This window comes from Lissotriton helveticus, chromosome 7 (genome assembly GCF_964261635.1).
Source record: "Lissotriton helveticus chromosome 7, aLisHel1.1, whole genome shotgun sequence".
Taxonomy (NCBI): domain Eukaryota; kingdom Metazoa; phylum Chordata; class Amphibia; order Caudata; family Salamandridae; genus Lissotriton; species Lissotriton helveticus.
In genome coordinates, this window is record NC_136068.1 from 1,611,577,925 (window position 1) to 1,611,597,623 (window position 19,699).

Here is a 19,699-nt window from a genome sequence, read left to right on the forward strand (position 1 = left end):
AGAAAACAGAGCGGAGGGGAAAGCGGGAGGGGCGGGTTGGCAGAACAGTCTGATAAACAAGAACACACAGGCTGTGACCGAGCTCTCCGAGTGCAGGGATTAGGGTCGACCTGCATTTCTAAGAACCCAGTCTCTTGTTTGAATTAGGCCGTCCTGAATCCACAAAGGCCTCAGTGTGCGACCCGCCCACCCCACACCCTGATGTCCAGCCACACAGGGCTGCCCGCCCGCCCCTGTCCTGCCTGCCACCCAAAACAGCTGAGTAACCTTCCCTCTCAGAGCCCTTTGGCACACAAGCACGCGCAGGGCAGACGGTGCCATAAGGCCGCAGAGCTCCCCCGGACAAAGTCCCGCTACCTCTCCTACCTGCAGCACATCTCAATGAAAGGTGCAGAGCTCCTTGAAGGCTGCAGAACCAGCAGCTGAGCGCTAGATCCGGCACATAAAGCAGATCTCAGTGAACGGTGCAGATCCGACCAGCGGAGCTCCTTGAAGGCTATCAGAACCAGCAGCTGAGTGCTAGAACCGGCGCATAAAGCAAGCCCCAGTGAGCGGAACAGATCCGACCAGCGGAGCTCCTTGAAGGCTGCAGAACCAGCAGCTGAGCGCTAGATCCGGCACATAAAGCAGATCTCAGTGAACGGTGCAGATCCGACCAGCGGAGCTCCTTGAAGGCTATCAGAACCAGCAGCTGAGTGCTAGAACCGGCGCATAAAGCAGATCTCAGTGAACGGTGCAGATCCGACCAGCGGAGCTCCTTGAAGGCTGCAGAACCAGCAGCTCAGCGCTAGATCCGGCACATAAAGCAGATCTCAGTGAACGGTGCAGATCCGACCAGCGGAGCTCCTTGAAGGCTGCAGAACCAGCAGCTCAGCGCTAGATCCGGCACATAAAGCAGATCTCAGTGAACGGTGCAGATCCGACCAGCGGAGCTCCGTGAAGGCTGCAGAACCAGCAGGAGCGCTGGCGCATAGTGCAGATCTCGGTGAGCGGTGCAGATCCGACCAGTAGAGCTCAATGAAGGCTGCAACGCCAGCTTCTGAGCGCTAGAACTGGCCCACAGAGTTAGAAGAGGAACGCTGATGCAGACTGCACAAGGAGGGCTGATTGTGAAGCAGACTGCAGAGCTCTAGAAGGACTGAAGATACAGGCTGCAGTGCTCTGGTAGGACTGATGTAAGCTGCAGAGCTCTAGAAAGGTTCGTGATACAGACTGCAGAGCTCTAGAAGGACTGATGATACAGGCTGGAGAGCACTGAGAGAGCTGCAGATTCAGCCTGTTGAGCTAAAAGCGCGTGGATATCCAGTTGATGAAGCGCTTGGAGTGGTTTTACCAAACAACCAAAGCTACAGGAGACAAGACGTGGCAAGACTGCTGATACAAGCTTCAGGGCTCTAGAAGCGCTGCAGATCCAACCATCAAATCTTAAAACAGGCTGAAGATACAGTCTTTAAAGGCCTCAAAACGCTCTTACAGACAGCCTATGCTCTCAGAGGCTGCAGGGCTCCAGGAGGTAGTCTGATGCACTCGTACAAAGCACTTCATGACCAAGGAACAGCATAAATCAACCACCACCTGCACTTCCACCGATCCCCCAGACACCTGCGATCCGCCTCCCACGCCCTCGCTCACGCCCCCTGCATCCGCTAAAGCTGCAGTGGAGGACGCTTTCCCCTACCTCGTTGCCAACTTCTGAAACAACCTTCACCTTCGAACCTCTCCCTCCTGCCTGGAATTCAGAAAGGGACCCAAGACCTGGCTCATTGACTGATACCCCCCTTCGCAGCTAGATCAAGCTCCTGGATACCATAACGGGTGATTAGCCGTGCTCTACTAATCCTGATTGATTGATCGATAATGCCACAGGATGCAGAGGTCTAGGAGGGATGATGATACAAGCTGCAGAGCTCCATGATGACGCTGATGCTGTAGAGGCTTAAAAGAGCTGCAGACCCAACCAGCAGATCTCAAGGCAGTCTGGAGGTCTGGTCAGTGAAGTCTACGAGGTTCCATAAGCCTGCAGAACCAGCGAGCTGAGCTCCAGGGTAGGCTCTAATCCAGGATTCAGAACCTGCCAACAAAGCTACGGGAGGAATGAAGCTGCAGGCTCTAGAACTCCAGAAGGACTGGTGACGTAGGCTGCAGAACACTGGAAAAGCTGCAGATCCCTTGAGCGGAACTCAAGGCAGTCTGAAGATCTAGTCTGCAAACTCTAGGAACGCTGTAGATCAAACAAGCCTAGATCTGAAGGCTGCAGAACCTCGTGCAGAGCTCCATCAATGCTGGTTGTAACCCAATAGCAGTGTAGGAGGCCTGCAGAGTTCTAGGACTTCTAGGGTGCCCTCCGATCCAGCACAGCTAGCTCTACAGGGCTCCGGATCAAACAACAAGGCTCTGGAGGGCTGGAGGGCTCTAAGGTGGGCAATGATCAAACCTGTCAGGTTGGAAGAGGACTTAAGAACTCTAGGGGGCTTCAGATCCAGAGGGCAGAGCTTTATGAAAGCCAGCAGGCCAGTGGATCCATCCTGCAGAAGCGCAGCCATGGCTTTCCTGGACTTGCCCAAACAGGACTGTGCACACCTGCGTAAGAAGGTAAAATTGCTCCTTATCCATCATCTTGCAGGCTCTTGGGGCACTCTCTTGTAGTGCTGCTGCTTTCTTTTTATTCATGCCTAAGCTATTGTTCTTGCTCGTTTCCCCATTTTACAGTCTTCTCACAGTCTCTCTCTTACCTCCTTTTTCCTCAAATGCCTCACAGTTTACTAGTTGGTCTTACTCTTTGGGGGTTCTACTGTTTTTCCTTTGGCATGATGCCTTTCACACTGTGCCTGTTTCTCGCTCTTTGGGGTGCTCGTGCTGTTTTCTGTCAGGGTTCTCATTTGTGTGCTCTTCCTTGCACCGCCTCTTTCAAGCTCTCCTGCTTGTTTCTGCCTCTTGGTGGTTCTCTCATTGCCTCCCGTCCCATGCATGATCCATGTTCAGCTTCCTTCCACCCTGCTCTTCCATGGGTTATGGTTGCCCCCCATTGCCCTGTCGCATGCAGTGCTTGATTTGTAAAAGAATATGTGTCGAGGACCAACGTTTCGCTTATCGGCCAGTGGCTGGCGCAACAGAATGTTGGGGTGCCAAACTGCCTAGTCTTGATTACATCTTGTGCCTTTTTCATCCACTAGCCAGTGCTTAATTTGTAAAAGAATAAGTGTTGAGGACCACAGTTTCGCTTGGAGACCCATGGCTGGCGCCACAGAATGTTAGGATGACAAATATCAAAGCTGCCTAGTCTTTATTACACCTCGTTCCTTTTTCCTCCACCTCCAGTGCTTAATTTGTAAAAGAATAAGTGTTGAAGACCAATGTTTCGATTGGAGACCCATGGCTGGCGCAACAGAATGTTGGGGTACCAAATACCAAAGCTGCTTGATTACACCCCGTGCCTTTTTCATCCACCTGTCGATTCCAACACACCACTAAGTAAGGTGGTCCTAGTTGTTGCCTTTTGTTAGCCATGGCCACTGAAATTATATACATAATTATGGATTTGCTGCATTTGCCACATAATTCACCATCTGCTGCACAATCTGTAAAATTTTAACAAGAAAAATTGTTTCTAGCGCAAACAGTTCAAAAGTTACTTAAACGCAGCAACACGTGTTGCTGTGCAGTGAAAGCCCTCTGATAAGCTTGGCTGGTTACTTTTCTGTTGCTTATTGCTATATTTAGGTGTTAAATTGGTACTAATGATGTGCAACCTATACCTATACATTTGTTAACAAGTGTAAAATATTGAAAAATAATGAAGTGAGACTAGCATAAAATGTGGCGCAGAACTGTATGAGGGTCCCTGAGTCTCCTATATCTTACAAATATTCATTGGACTTTAGCTGTATAGGGGCTCTCGGTTTGGGTGGGGCCAGGGCCCCCCTTGAGATGTTCCTCTGCACTGCAGATGTTGTAGGATCCTGTGTTATGCAGAGCTCCCAATCCCACTCCCATGCCCTCCCTCACCCGCAACTGCGGCCATAGCTCGCTGCAAGACCCCCCCCCCCCTCCCCTCCCCCCCGCGCCCCTCCCCGTCACTCCCTTTGCTCCTCCATTGGCCTCTGTCGAAGCAGCCATGACATCGTCACAACACACTGACGTCAGAAGGGATTGAGCGAGCCTCTGAGTGCACCCACTAGGTCTAAACCCCACCCGGGAATCGCTCAAGTCGGCACTAATTTTAATGTCTTCGAATTCGACCGGTGGGAGCTTTTTCAGGCTTCTCGGCCGGAAATGTAACATTGGACACCATTCAATCATTTTCTACCGGATCCAGGAGGCCTCAGCATTCTCTTTATGATTGGCTATAATTTCAGTGCAGATTGTGCCCAGGGCACAGACGGTTGCCCAGTTATGCCTGAAGTAAGGCCCCACAGCATTGAGGTAGATTCAGTCTTGCCTTTATGTTTTTTCAATCTTCTTTTCGGCCGTAAAATACCGATTGACTTTAAATGAAGTAATCTTTTATTTGAAGAAGGAGTACAATTCAATTAACACTGATATCATGACATTTTGCTTTCATTAAAGCTCTCCAGAGGAGCTAAAACTTAGAATTTTAGCTTTATTAAACAAAGCACCATATCAGCATTTCCCAAACTGTAGGCTACAGCCCGAGCAATAAATAAAGATGCCTTTAAATTCCGTATTTGTCACATTTGCTGCACTTCAAATACAAAGGTCAAATGTCAAGCTACGTTTAACAACAAATGACTGCTTATTTTTTAACATTGGCACTGGTGTTTACAAATGTCTCTCACTTTGCAGTTAGAGAAAGAAAAGTGACAATCCTCCTAAGGTACCAGGAGTGTGACAACAAAGGCTGTAGGATGTCACTTTTTCCTAGCACAACAAAAAGTAAATACCTGCAATGAACTATACACATTCAGCAGCTATGAAAGCAAAAATGAAGCACATTTCTGTGTGTTTGATGGAAACCAAGATTCTAATAGGATCAGAACAAATCAAGGCACTTTACTTGGAGATGCACAAATCATAAATATACACTGAAACCGATTTCCACACATGTATGTGCAATACAGTTTTATCGGTAAAACTGCTCGCCTGTGCAAATTTAGTGCCATTTCAGTGGAACATGTGTTGTTTGTAAATAGCTTGTTACTACACGATGCTTTAGTTACATTAAAAAATTGCCCTCCATTAAATTAAGTGGGTCTCGAAAATATGTCATTCTAAAAAGTGTGTTGCGGTCTAAAAAGTTTGGGAAGCACTGGATTAGATCATTCCAGCCACCAGGCAGAATGTTTTAAATTTAAGAAGTAGAACCATAAATAAACATTAGAATGTTGGCGTGGGAACTCTATCGCAGCCATCACGTTATTGAGTTTATGCTAATTTTCTATGCATTCAAACTGTTGTATAGCGATACCTTTGAAATTTTTCAAACTAGACAACGTGATGCATGTTTCGACTGTTAAAGGGCTTGGGACAATACTACATTAAGTACTGAGTAGGAAATTGTGCAACTTCACCTTACGTAATTTTTGTTGTTTATATGGAGCAAAGCCAACAGATTTTACTTCAATGTTAATACGTCCCAGGTTACATTATGATTTTCGCTCTAGCGTACCCTGCGGACCATGGAACACTACTGATGCACTTGCGGGACTAATCATTTCCAAACCTTTGGATCTGAGACATTATATGCAGGATATAAGAATACGTAATATTACGTTTGCATCTGATACTCTGGATTCTAATAGTACTTGATTCTAGTTGACATAATGCATTGCCCTGATGAAGTCCGCTGTGATTGAAACAGCTCTAGACGAAACACATGTTGGCATGTGGGCATCTCTAAAGACGATGGAATAAAAGACTTCTGAAACCGCAACCTCAGTTTGAAATTCGGTGTGCTTGGAGAAATTGTGATTACATTATGTTGTGCACCAGGGCAAAAATGGATATAAAACAATTTCTTCCTTAACGTATTGTTTGCTAGAACGCATAGAGCAAACCGATTTTACTACACTTTTCAACCAGGTTTCAAGAAGAAACAGTCTACTGATATTATAGAAGCACCTATGTTGCAAAACCACTTACAGATGCCTACCTTACTGACAGACCCCGCCTGTATTTGTGAAGACATTAGTAGCATTCCTCTGACACTATCTTGGGTTTGCTCCTGATGGCATTACTGGATTTGATGCATTAAGATGACTAGGTGTTCAGGCTGCCTAGTTGTAAGTTGCCCTACCTGGTCATTGACAGAGTAGATCAAATATATTAATTCCAGTGTCATTTCTTAAAGAAGTTGATTTGCTGTTGTGCGTAAAAATATCCTGCATCATGAGATGAAAGCAAATACAGACATACAACAAATAAATGATTTATGATATAAATTGGATGTTTTTGATCATGAAATCAGTCATACAATAAATACATTATTCATGAAGTAAATTATATGTTTTTGATCATGAAATCAGCCATGCCACAAATACATGATTCATGATATAAATTAGATATTTCTGATCATGAAATCAGCCACAAAACAAATAGATGATTTACGAAATAAATTAGATGTTTTTGATCATGAAATGTGCCATACAACAAATAAATGATTTATGATATAAATGAGATGTTTTTGATAATTAAATCACAACAAAAACAGCCTGGCTGATGCACATTATTTTCTGTAGAAATTCAATGAAGTGGAGATGTTTGGTGTGACCGTTGCTAATTTGGATTTTTTTTTCATAATTTGCAATTATAAGTGTGGTGTGAAGTTGATCACACCCAGTAATTACCCAGTGTGGTAAATTTAGGACTCTATATAAAATCTTAGCAGGTAAAACCAGCTGGGATTTAACATGGGAATGGGACGGTACTATCAAGACACGCGGATTTTGGTGAGCTAAGCATTTAAATCTGCATGTTATTTCCCATTAAAAGAAAATGCTCCGCATAGGTGCCACCTGATAATGTCCAAACCCTGGAGTGTCGGATTTTATCAGATGATCTGTCCCTTAGGCCAGTTGTAATCAGGCCCTTTGTGTAATTTCTCCTTACATTAGGATGGTTCCTAGCGCACGAGTCTGAAGTCAATAAAATCTATAGTCAAGCCATTCTGCACATATCAACAAGTTTGGAACCTGGTGGGGTCCACTCAATCTTTAATCCACCCGAGGTTGATAAAATAAGTACAATTCAGTTATTCTGTGCGAAGAAAGCCCTCTGGGTGAAGGTGGAATTACTAATACACGTTATCATCTTATATACTGCTTTAAAGCATCCATTGATTCATGCTCAATCTAAAGTACAGGGCATGGCAAACTTGTATAGGGAGTATAGCGTATAGTAAATGTACATACAGATATACACATATATGTAGCGATCGATCAATAGACAGACAGACAGCTAGATAGATAGATAGGTAGGTAGGTAGATAGATAGATAATTACCGATGCCAGCTGAGGTTTCATCAGCAAGTGGCAGCAGGAGTACAGCTCTGTACGTCACTGAAGTAAAGTTCAGGGTGCACAGCATATGAATTCTGTGCAGAGGCAGAATTCTCGAAGTATGGCTAAATCTACCAGCGTCTTCTGTGATGGCTTTGTTGGAGGGGGAGTAAATTGGAAGCCAGACACGATCCGTCTCACCACGTTTCTTCGATGGCCAGAGAGAATGATCAGTGTTACTTAGGAATGTCAAGTCAAGTGAAGTCAAAAAAGCTTTTATTATCGGTTAATAACCATAAAAAGGCATATTTACGTGGGAGGAGCCGCGCCAGCGACCAAGATGGCCGCTTGAGCATCGGCTCCGCCGGCCGCCTCATCCTGACCGCCTATCCGGCATAATATCCTGTACCCCGTCCCCGCTATCTGGTGGGGGACCATCACCTGAGTCACTAGGTGAAATTTTGGCTCGCTTGCCTGCTCCGGCGACTGATTATCGTCGTCGAAAGAATTGGGGCCTACGATATCGGAGCCCGGGACCCCGAGTGTGCCATTGCCCGGGGCGCAGTGCGACAACATCGGACGCCGAGACCGGAAGTGGCCGGCCGGACCATCCTTTGTTGCACCCGAGTGGCGATCGGAGTGCCATCGTCCTCCCTGCGGTACCCTACAGTCTACTCTCGCAAGACCCCTTCCTGCTCGATTGAGGAGTGGTGGGTTTCTCCATCCTTTGCGATTGAGATGGCTTCTCGTGACCCTGACAAGCCGAAGACACAGAGATCACACCGCCCGGTCCAATCGAACCGGATTGACAAATATGCCGTCTCCAAGGGATCCCCGTCGGAGGCGAAGCGCTCCCCTGTCCGGGGCCCCGTGGGAGGTCCGACTGATGATGATCCGACCATGAAGGAGATGATGGCGGCCATCAAGGGGATTCAATCCTCCTTGGGGTCAATCGATCTAAAGTTGGACACTGTCACTATCGAGGTGGGGCTTGTCAGGGCCGACCTCACTAAGACCTCCGAGAAGGTTAAAGACTTAGAGCTTAAGACGGGGAGCCTCATCGAAGACGTGTCTGAACTGCAGAGAGCGGTTTCGGATCTCAGGGTGGCCCGTAATCAATTCGATCGTAAGCTCGATGAGTACGAAGGTCGGGCGAGACGAAACAACATTCGCATCCTTGGGGTCCCGGAGCGAGCGGAGGGGGCATCCCCAGACCTCTTTGTCGAGGAATTCATCCTGCAACATCTGAAACCCACGGGTCTGAGTAACTTTTTCACGGTGGAGAGGGCTCACAGGGTGCCCGGTGGTCGCCCGAAAACTGGGGCACTTCCCCGGCCCATCATTGCCAGGGTCCTGAATTTCCGGGACAGGGACGCCATTTTACAATCCGCGAGAGCATCAGGCCCGCTGGCCTACGAAAACCCTTCCTTGCTCTTCTTTCCAGACTTTACCCGGATGGTGCAGAGGCAACGGCAGGGATTTGTGGCTATCAAGAGGAGGCTTCGGGATCGGGACATGAAGTACTCGATGATGTACCCTGCTCGCCTGCGGATAGTACATGCTGGCAAGACTTGGTTTTTCGATTCACCGGAGATGGCGGCGGACTGGTTCGATCAAATCGGGGACCCGGGTCCCGAAGGCCGTACTCAACCTGAGGACGAGGAGTGATACCCAATTTGATGATGGCTATGTGCTATTACTTTTTCGTATTGCTGGGCTGAAGGGGGGTTTATTGCACTTTACCCTCCCCCCGTACCTTCTAATGCGAGACTATTATTCTTGTTTTCTAGGGGGGGTGATTGGGCGGTCTGGAGTGGGGGGGGGCTGGCAACCTGTTGTAAGGTCCTCCTCCGTTTTTCTACGTTTAGATCTAGTTTCTGGGGGCGACAGGCACACTGCGAGTTGGGGATGTGTACATGTTACATGCAGGGGTGCAGGGTGGGGGGAGTTCGTACTCAGGGTTGGGGGGGAGGGGATGTTGTCGTGTTTGTGGTTAGTGACCGATGCATGCTATGGAATCCTTTGAATTGTGTTCGATTGTCATGTACCAATAACTACATCTAGACAGGGCCTGGGATTCTCTGTCCTTAGTTGGAACGTTAATGGCCTGGGAGACAGGATTAAACGCACTGCTGTGAACCAATTCATTAGACGGCGTACGCCAGATGTTGTCCTGTTGCAGGAGACCCATTTGCTTGGGAAACGCTGTTTGGCCCTGCACAGGGGTGGCTACAGACTGGTGGCACATTCTGGTTTTACCACGGGATCCAGGGGAGTGGGTATCCTGGTTAAGAATTCCTTCCCGTTCACTGTTCAGTCTACCTGGTCTGATAATCGTGGGCGCTATGTTGCCATCTCTGGTGCATGGGAGGGTAGAACTGTGTCGCTTATGTCTGTGTATGTTCCCCCATCGCTGCAATCTGATACCTTTAGTGACCTGGGTCGGATGTTCTTGGCTTTGCCCATGGGCCTTATGGTGATCGGGGGCGATTTTAATGCAGTCGCAGATGGTGAACTTGATAGGCTTCCCGCCCGTGCTTTGTTGCCCTCTCGCAGGTGGTTGCCCGATTTTCTATCAGTTACGGGCTTAATAGATGGCTGGCGCACTTGACACCCGGGTGCGACGGCATATACGCACGTGTCTGCGGCGCACCGCTCCCTCTCTCGCATTGACTATATCTTGTTGCCGGCGGCCCACGCGGCCGCGGTTGGCGAGGTGTCACATTTGGTGCGGGGGGTTTCTGACCACTCGCCAGTATGGTTACGTTTGTGTGTGGGACGGGGAGATGTGGGCAGGATTGCCCCCATCCCCGCTTGGCGCTTGTGAGACCCCGTGGTGAAGAAGGAGCTGGGGCGCGTGACTGAGTGCTACTTCAGTGAAAATGAGGGCTCGGTCGCCTCTAGATGCTCGCTCTGGGAGGCTTACAAGACAGTTGTTCGGGGGGAGGTCCTCTCGCTTGTTGCCGACCAGAAACGGAAGAGAAGGGCTGAGCTAGACAGGGTGGAGGCGGAGCTATTGACCCTAGAGACTGCTGCTTCCTCCGGGGGCGACCCGTGGGCGAATCACCGCCTCGGGCTGCTCCGCAATGAATACAAGACTTTGACTCGTGACACCGCTGGGGCGCAGCTCGATACCACCCAGGATAGGATTTATGAACATGGGGACAAGGCCGGCAAACTGATCGCTTGGCTGGAAAAGGGCGACTGGGGCTCTAGGCTGGTCCCGGAGCTGCAAACTGCGGGCTCTGCGGCCACGTCGGATCCCCAGTTGATAGTGGAGGAGTTTGCCCGCTACTACTCTGGGATTTATACCTCTGCTGGTGTATTCTCTGAGGCGGACAATTCGGATATGTTGCGTGATATCACCTTGCCTGTACTGTCGGACGAAGATAGGGATTATTTGGACTCTGTTCTCACCAACGATGAGGTGGCGATGGCCATCCGGGGCGTGCACTCTGGCAGGGCCTCTGGCCCTAACGGTCTTCCCATAGAATTGTTCAAGCCCAACGCCGATCGGCTGGCCCCCTACATTAGGGGCATGTTTCTTGAGAGCTTGGAGTGTGGTCAATTGCCGTACGATCAGCGTGTGGCCAACATTGTCGTCATTCATAAGGAGGGTAAACCTCGGTTGGAATGTTCTTCATATTGCCCGATCTCGCTCTTAAACGTGGAACCTAAGGTTCTGGCGAAAGTACTTGCCACACGGCTTGTTAAGGTCATATCCACCCTGGTGCATCCCGATCAGTCTGGCTTCATGCCCCGGAGGAATACGGCCCTTAATCTTAGGCGCCTTCATGGTGTTTTGGCCAATGCCGCCTATATTTATGAGCCGGCCATTTTACTGTCTCTGGACGCCACCATGGCTTTCGACCGAGTGGAATGGCCCTATCTTTTTTCGCAGTGCTGGCCAAACTGGGATTCGGCCCGGCTTTATTGGCTGGGTCCGACTCCTTTACTCTGCTCCCCTTTCACGTGTGGTTGTGAACAACCACAGATCGGGTGATTTCGCTCTTGGGCGTGGCACTCGTCAGGGCTGCCCCCTCTCGCCGTTACTCTTCGCCCTAGCTCTGGAGCCCCTGGCAGCCTGGGTGCGCTGGGACCGCTCTATCAAAGGGTTGCGCTGGACCCCGGAATGGGAGGATAAGATCTCGCTTTATGCGGACGACATCTTATTGTATCTGTCCTCCCCCCGGGCCTCTTTGATCGCATTCATGGATGTTCTTGCCATCTTCAGCAGACATTCTGGATTTTTAATAAACTGGGCTAAATCAGTGCTGTTTGTACTGAGCGGAGATCCCCCAAGGGTCCCCGCGAACTGTCCCGTGAGGGTGGAATCCACCAGCTTCCGCTATCTGGGTATTCACATCTCCCTGGACCCCGCGGTGCGCCACAGGCTAAATTTGTTACCTCCCTTGGTCAGGCTACGTGCGGACACGGTGCGGTGGAAGGCGTTGCCTCTCACCATGCTGGGTCGCGCCACCCTCTTTAAAATGATGGCCCTTCCGCGCTTCTTGTATGCTCTCCAGAACTCCTTCGATTCGGTTCCCCCCTCGTAATTCCGCGAGATAGAGTCTCTTCAGCGCGGCCTTCTGTGGGAGGGACGACCACGCATAGCTCTTTCCAAACTGATGTTGCCCTGGTATGATGGTGGGATTGGCTTGCCGAATGTCCGTAAATATTACTGGGCATCGCAGCTGGCCCCTGTCAACCAGGCGATTTATGGCTCTCCGAATGATCCTTGTTACGAGATGGACCGTAGCCAGTTGCCGGGGGGTGACTTCACCCGAGTTTTGTACGTTCGCCGTGGTCGTTTCCCGTTGACGGGACCCACCTTGTGCTCCACGAAAGTGTGGCACGAGGCAAATACTGCCCTTCGTTGGGCGGGACGTTTGACTCTGTCTACGCCGCTCTGGAGCTCAGAGAAGCTTGGGACGCTCTGGAAATCGAAGGGGTTTGACCGGTGTTATCTTATTGGCATTTCACGGATTCGGGATCTTTGGGGTAAGAACGGACTCTTGACATTTGAGGAGCTGCAGGCTAAGTACCAGTTGAGAGACACCGAGCGGTTTCGCTACCTGCAGGTCAGCCATGCTTTGAGGGCGGTGGTGCCCGGCGGCGAGCCATTGCCGGAGTATTCCCCCCTGGAGGATCGCCTACTCGACGGCCTCTTGCCGACCAAAGCGATCTCCCTCACGTATCGTAAACTGATCAACCACTCGGAGGACCCGCTGGTGCGCCTTCGCGAGCAGTGGGTCGCCGATGGTCTAGTTCTGGATGATGAGGATTGGACAGAGGCGGTCGCGTCCCCTAGAGAGGTAGCAGTACCAATGAGGCTCCGTTTGATCCAGCTTCGAATCCTGCATCGCTCCTATGTTACGGGCCTGGGCTTGCAGAGGATGGGTTTGGTTGATTCGCCTGACTGCCGCAGGGGATGTGGGATGCCGGGATCGTTTATACATATTCTTTGGGAGTGCCAAGAGGTTCGTGAGTTCTGGGACCGTATACATGCGGAGATGAGTGAAGTTTGGGGGGTGCGGGTTGACCCCGAAGCAAGGCGATGTTTGTTAAATGTGTGGGAGCCCACAGACCTGCCGAGTCATGGTAGGGTTTGGGTTGCCCTGGCGTGTGCGATTGCCAAGCGCAACATTGCGCGGCTTTGGGGGGCGGCCCGGGCTCCCAGGGTTGGACAATGGATGGTAGATCTCGACTGGTGCATGTTTCGTGAAAAATCTGTTTATGTGTCCAGAGGGAGGCCCCGTAAATGGGTTAAGATATGGAGCGCCTGGAACGCTTATCGTGGGGACATTTGCGAGCCACCTGCATTGGAGCCCATAACTGTGGACCTGGAAGGTTCTTAGGCCTGCTTTTCTATTATCTGCAATGTATTGTCGTGCACACATAAGTCATTGGTTGTACTTTGCTGATGAGATTTCTGCATTTCGTTCACTGTTTATATGTGTTTTGTTTTTCAATAAAAAGATAACAAAAACAAAAAGGCATATTTACACATATACAAGTAAGATAAAAATATTTACAGTGTTAAGAGTCCTCGAGGGATACTAAGTCATAGAAATCTTAAAAAGAGTAAAAATAGAACAAACATCATTGGCTCAATAGGGGATATAATGAGCCTTCCGGTCAGAACCCCAAGCAGTTTGTTAGTGAAAACGCTCCCCACAACATTCAACATACAGTCCCAAGGGCGGTAGTCAATGAATGTACATTTTTTAATATTGCACACCTAGAATACCACATAGACAGGAGGAATCTTGTTGTTGCGAACACTGTCAGAGGTGTGGTGTCGACTTTGAGAATTCTAAAAACCTCCCTTTAATCCCTTAAGCTCCTGGTCTTGCAGAATTGGATAATCCACTTGGCTCTCGCCCTTGAGTACGAGGGGCAGAAGAGCAGAACGTACTGATCCGTCTCTCTGCAGCCCGTACACCCTGTGCAAGAGCTCACTTGCGATGAAGCTTTTGACCACTTGTACGTGAGGCCCCTGAGGGGCAGTTAGCCATGCCTGAACTGGATATATAGTTTCTTTGCCAGGGGAGGCTGGATATCATCCAGAAATGTCTCGAATTTGGGAAGGGCCTTAAAGTCAAGAAAGTTGTTAGTCAACCTGCCCATAGAGGAGTTTAATAGATTAAGAGCAGTTCGTGTTGTTTTAGTGCCAAACTCAAAGCTTTTTTGGAAATCAAGGGACAAGCCACCTCAGGGACGACCACAGGTCCCCCATACCAAGAGCTTGGGAGAGGTGCTTAACATGCTTAAACCAAGGGATCTTCCCCACACTCCCTCTGGACAGGAGATCCCCCAGGTCCTCTCTGTAGCTCACAAGTTCCGTAGTGGACCAGAGTCGTCTCCAATATAATAGCAGACGGTTCGAGAAGATTTCCTATATGAGCACTAGACCTAGATCCAACCTTAGGGGAGTCAGAAGGGGTACTCCGGGGGAGCCTCAGAAGGCGCCTAGTGAAACTATTCTCGGTAAGAGATAGCGGGGCAGCTCTAACATGCCCCCATAAATCCGCACCATATAGCGCACCCCCTCTCGCCTGGACTTTATACATTTCAACGGGCGGTCCCACCAATTTAAGGGAGTTTTCGTTGAAAACCTTTAGGATACCACCGGATTATTGGGCCAATTTCAGATTGGCCTTGGCCATGTGAGAGCCCCAGTCCATTCTGTCGTTTAGGGTAACCTCAAAATAATCAAATGTGGACACTCGGTCCAGGGCCATTCCATCCAAATGCGGATGGGGCAATTGGATTGTTTCAAATTATAGACCATGTACTTGGTTTTAGAAACGTTCATCTCCAAATTCCTCAGTCTGCAGAAACGGCAGAAAGCTTCCAATGTACGCTGTATACTCCCAGATGATTTTGACAATAGGAGGGTATTGTCAGCGAACATTAGGGCAGGAATTTTACGCCCGGCTAGACTGGGGGAGTCCAAGTCTCTAGCTCCAAGCAAATGACCGATCAACCCATTGAGGAATAGTGAAAAGAGCGTGGGGGCTAAAACGCAACCCTGCCTCACGTCCTTTTCCACCGGTAACGGAGTCGACAGCCCTCCCAAACCTCACCCCTGTGTACGTGCCCTGGTGCATATGTTTAAAGACCTCACACAGGTTAGCCGGGGTACCCATCTCAAGTAATATTGCCCAAAGCTTGTCCCTCTGGTCGTGGAGACCCCTGCCCAAAATCCTGCCTGGAGGGAGGTTAGGATGCGATGGTCGTCCATCCAACTTTGCAACCTAGATAGGAGGACACTGGCAAATAGTTTCTGGAGGACGTCGATCAGGCTGATGGGGCGGTAGTTGGCCGGGTCCTAGGGAGAGGCTTTCTTGTGGATGGGTATGAATTTGGCTCCTAGCCAGGTCGTGGGAATGTCCATACCCTGCATAATGGCATTAAAGAAGACGCAGATATAGGGAGCCCACACCCTCTGCTCACTCCGGTAGAGATCACCAGGAATCCTGTCAAGGCCCGGTGCTTTCCCCGCAGCCAAACTTTTGAGTGCCGCATTAACTTCCAAAAGTGTGCAGGGGTAACTGTCATGTACCATACCCTTCGGATGGGCTGCTGCGGAAATGGTTGTTAAATCAAGTGCAACAACAGGAGGATCTGGGGAACTAAGTGAATAGAGGGGCTTAAAGTGAGCAAGCCAAACATCTTCACTAAGGTTAGGCAGGATAGCAGACATCCCTGCCGCCGGTCCCCCACGAACCAGATTCCAAAAGAACCTGTAGTCGTGGGCGTCAAGCGCCACACTGACTTTTTCCCATCTGTCAGCCTCCCACTCAGACCTGGCCTCTGTAGTCAATTTTTTATAAGTTAGCCTAGCATTTCTAATGCGCGAGGGTGACCCCAGTTTCACCTCCTTTACCAGAGCAATTTTGGCCACCCTACAATTTTTGTTGAACCAGTGGTCGTGCTTGGTTACCCTGGTCCTGTTGGTCTTGGTGCAATAGAAAAAGTCGGCCAATGAGCTGAGGAGCGTATTATGGGTGCACTGCAGGGCCACGAGATGAGAGGGCTCAAAATTGCAGCTCAGCAAATCACTGACCACTGCTAAAGCGCCTGCTACGTTTTTTTTTTTTTTGCAGAGTTTTATATAGCGCGAACTAGAACCGAACCGAATCAGTTATCAGAGCGCTTTACATAGCACCAGTTACGGACGGACACACATTCATTTTAGGCACGGGGAGATTAAGTGATTTGCCCAGAATCACAGGGTTTTTTTTTGGCGTCGTTACCGAGACTCGAACCGAGTTCCCCAGGTCCGAGGTCGAGCGCCTTAGCCGTTAGGCCAACCCCTCTCCCCTACGGGTATCTAACACCACCTTCGCCCACCTAATGCGTCTGCCTCCCGCCATTTGGAGCAAGTTCTCACTAGGGGTTGCCACTTCTCCCTGTACTTTTTGGTATCCCAAGTAATTAACCAATTCCAGTGACATTAAGTTGTGGTCACTGTCGACCCTTGGAATTACAGGAAACGCTTTGGCCTGAACCCAAAATTCCACATTTACCAGGATATAGTCGATTGTTGTACTTTTCCCTGGTCTGTTGAAAGTACAATAGCCCGGGATATCAGGGAGAAGTCTACCATTGCATGCCCTTAGGGAGTAAGTTACGACCAGATTATTAATCGCAAGAGCTAAGGGCAGTAGGCGCTTTTCCGGGTACATGGAGCATTCCGGGATAAACCAAGTATCGTCCTCTTCCGAAGTTACAGAAGGGATCTCCATAAGCGGTTCGAAATCTGCACCAATAATTTTATGGTAGGACGAAGGGAAGGAGAGAAGGAGAGACTCCAGAGCCTCTAGGATGGATAATCCCAGCTGATGGGGGTTGGGGCGTAAATAGATGTTGATCACTGCCAATACCATACCATCCTTAAAAGTAAGTAAAATGCAGAGGATTTCTCGGCAGTGCGAGTCAACTACCTTGGCTGTGCACTCCAGGTGCACAGCCACCCAAATACACAACCCTCCCGATGGTCTTCCCCTGGGACCCTGCACTGCCGCTGTATGATAGGACGCAAATCCTACCCTTACAGGGGCAGACAGGAGCCAGGTTTCTTGGAATAAGCATAAATCATAGCCATCCATCAGCTCTCCCCACTCCGGGTTAACCAACTTCGTCCCCAGCCCTGCTATGTTCCAAGACCCAATCAATGTACGGCGATGCGACACTCGCGCTGGGGGAATTTCCATAGGTTGCTTTATGTCAGGGGGTATGGGTAAGCTACATAGATAAGTGTCCAGCTCACGTCCACCACCCGTGGGCGCCGGAGTTGTGGGATGATGGAGTGGTCGTTGTGCTAGACACCATAGGACTAGAAATTGGTTCCCTAAGCCCCGCCTCTCCACTTAAACTACCCACAACCTGACTCCTGGATGTGTTCGTAACCATTGAGTCATTGCCCCGGGGTAAAGGTAGTCAATCTACCATGCTCAGGGCCCTATATCTGTTACCCACTGGGATGCTATACTCCAATTCAAAGCCCCCATAGGAGGAGTAGGGTTGGTCCGGCCAGGTACGGCCCGAGGTTCGTGGGTAGAAATACCCCAAATGGCAAGTATGTATTGTACCCATAATTGCAGGCCCACCGCTGCCTAGTATGTGTTTAACCACCTCAGGATCCCTGAAATTAACAATTACGCAGTCGCCTCCTATATCTTTGGGTCTAGTCCCTAACCAACTGACTCTGCGTGCAAATAAAATCTCCCCTTGCCCTGATCCCGTTAGGGGTCTATGCCTGTTTAACCAGAAAATTCTTTTATTTTTTAACTCGGGGAAAGTTTCACCGGTAGAAGTGTCCAGAGGTGGTACTCCCGTGAGCACCACCACATATGGCGATGCCTCAGGTGGTAACTGGGGGCGGGGAGGGTTTTTTTTGGGACTACTATCTTGGGGTTTCGGTGGAACAGTAGATCCGGGTCTACTCCCAGCATGCTGCTGTTTTCCAACGACTGTCGGGGGGGGGGGGGAAACGTGTTATTGGGGCAGGTGCAGCTGGGGGTACAGCAAAATGGTTGGATTGGTCAGGATTGGTTGGTGCTGAGATAGGGTTCTGCACAGCTGTATGAACCATGACATGTGGCGGTCTGGCAGTAGGCGTACTGTCCCCTGGCCCCATACCAGTGAGGGTAGTCAAAGTAGGTCCAGAACCCTCTCCACTGGCCGAGTTCCCCAGTGGACTAGTTGGCTGAGGTCTCCCTGAGCACTTGTTATTAATAAGAGAGAGTATTCTATCTATCCTAGAAGACAAGGATTTATAATGGGAGCTAATAAGCTGCTCGATATGGGCCTGAAGGTCAATTACTAGATGGGTAACCCAGACAGGAGGGCCAGTGGAGGGAGGAGAGGAAGCAGGCTCGGACTGCGAGGAAACAGGTGGAAATGCTAACCTATTAGCTTGTTTTCTAGCAGGTTTTGATCTCTTACGTCTGGGGTAAGATTTGGGGACCTTGCTGGCTACTGGGCGTAGGGGGAGCGGTGAGGTCGGAGCAGAGACATTCCCTTCCGGGACCATCTGGTAACTCCGAATATGAGGACATTAGAAATGAAGCAGATTCGAAGGGGTTAGCTGTGGCTACAGAAGTATCCCCTACTGGCTGAGCGAGGACCATTGCAGGAGTAAGAGATAAACGCCTTTCAGTGTTTACAATGGCCGATGCTACTACTCCTATTGTCTTTTGGAGCATTTTAACGATGGCTGTGAGGCTCGGGAGTGGTTGGGTCGTGGCTGCTAGTTGCCTAGTCATAGGGCGTGAGGTGGGGGGCTTAATATTTTTTCCCATACTGCTCATTGCATGAGCCAAGAAGACAAGATCCCTACTATCCGGGAATTATAAAACAAATTAAACTGTGTGTTCAATAATCTTAATAAAAGATAATATGTAGATCAGTCCCAACTCGTACACAAGGCCGAATAGAGACAAGTTTTGACTATTTGAAAGAAGAATATAAAATGGGTGCACCAACACTAAAGTAAAAGTTCAAAATAGAACCAAGTCAATGGAAGTCACTTCCAGGGGAGCTAAGAGAGGTGGCCCTGCCCGGCCTCCTTCGGCCCCGGACGGTCCCGCCCCAGGGCCGGACTGGGAACCAAAACTGGCCCTGGCAAAGTGCTCGGCCGGCCCCCCCTCATCCCCCTGGGGGAGAGGGGGATGCCACGAGCTCTTTACCAGGGCCGCTTTTCCGCCGAATTTGTTACAGGGCCGATTTTGCAGCTACGATGCAAAAACATCCCTGTAACAAGAACGGCCCCCTTGGGCCCAAAAACGGCACCCACCCTTGCGGCCGACTGGGGGATTGCCCGGAGCCCGCAATGGCCAGTCCGGGCCTGTCCCGCCCTTGGCCCGGCGCACGCCTGCGCGCGTCCCGCGAGGCAGGAGGGACCAGTTGATTAAATGCCGCCGCTGCTGGTGGTGAGGGAGGGGCTTGGACCCCCACTGACTGGGTCAAGCAGTCCGCTTCCGAACACACTCGCACCAAACGAAGCGTCTCCCGCGAAGCGGGAGGCGCGAGGTGCTGTTGTAGTGCTGCCGATGGTGAGGGAGCGGCTGGGACCCACACTGACCGCCCCGCTCGTTCCTGGGTCAAGCAGTCCGCTTTCGAACACCCTCGCCGCTAAACGAAGCGTCTCCCGCGAAGCGGGAGGCGCGAGGCGCTGTTTTAGTGCTGTCGGTGGTGAGGGAGGGGCTTCCGAACACCCTCGCCGCCAAATGAAG

General features: G+C 50.1%; 1 protein-coding gene across 2 annotated transcripts in view; it reads left to right on the forward strand.

Moving 5' to 3' along the window:
• Positions 1–299: 299 nt before the first annotated feature.
• LOC144770598 (insulin-like growth factor 3.L) overlaps positions 300–19,699 on the forward strand; it is a 146,892-nt gene continuing 127,492 nt past the window's right edge. For both annotated transcript variants that reach the window (XM_078655262.1, XM_078655261.1), the window contains exon 1: positions 300–2,592. In XM_078655262.1, coding sequence (XP_078511388.1) covers positions 2,425–2,592 — 168 coding nt within the window. In that variant the 5' untranslated portion in view covers positions 300–2,424. The remainder of the gene's footprint in view (positions 2,593–19,699) is intronic.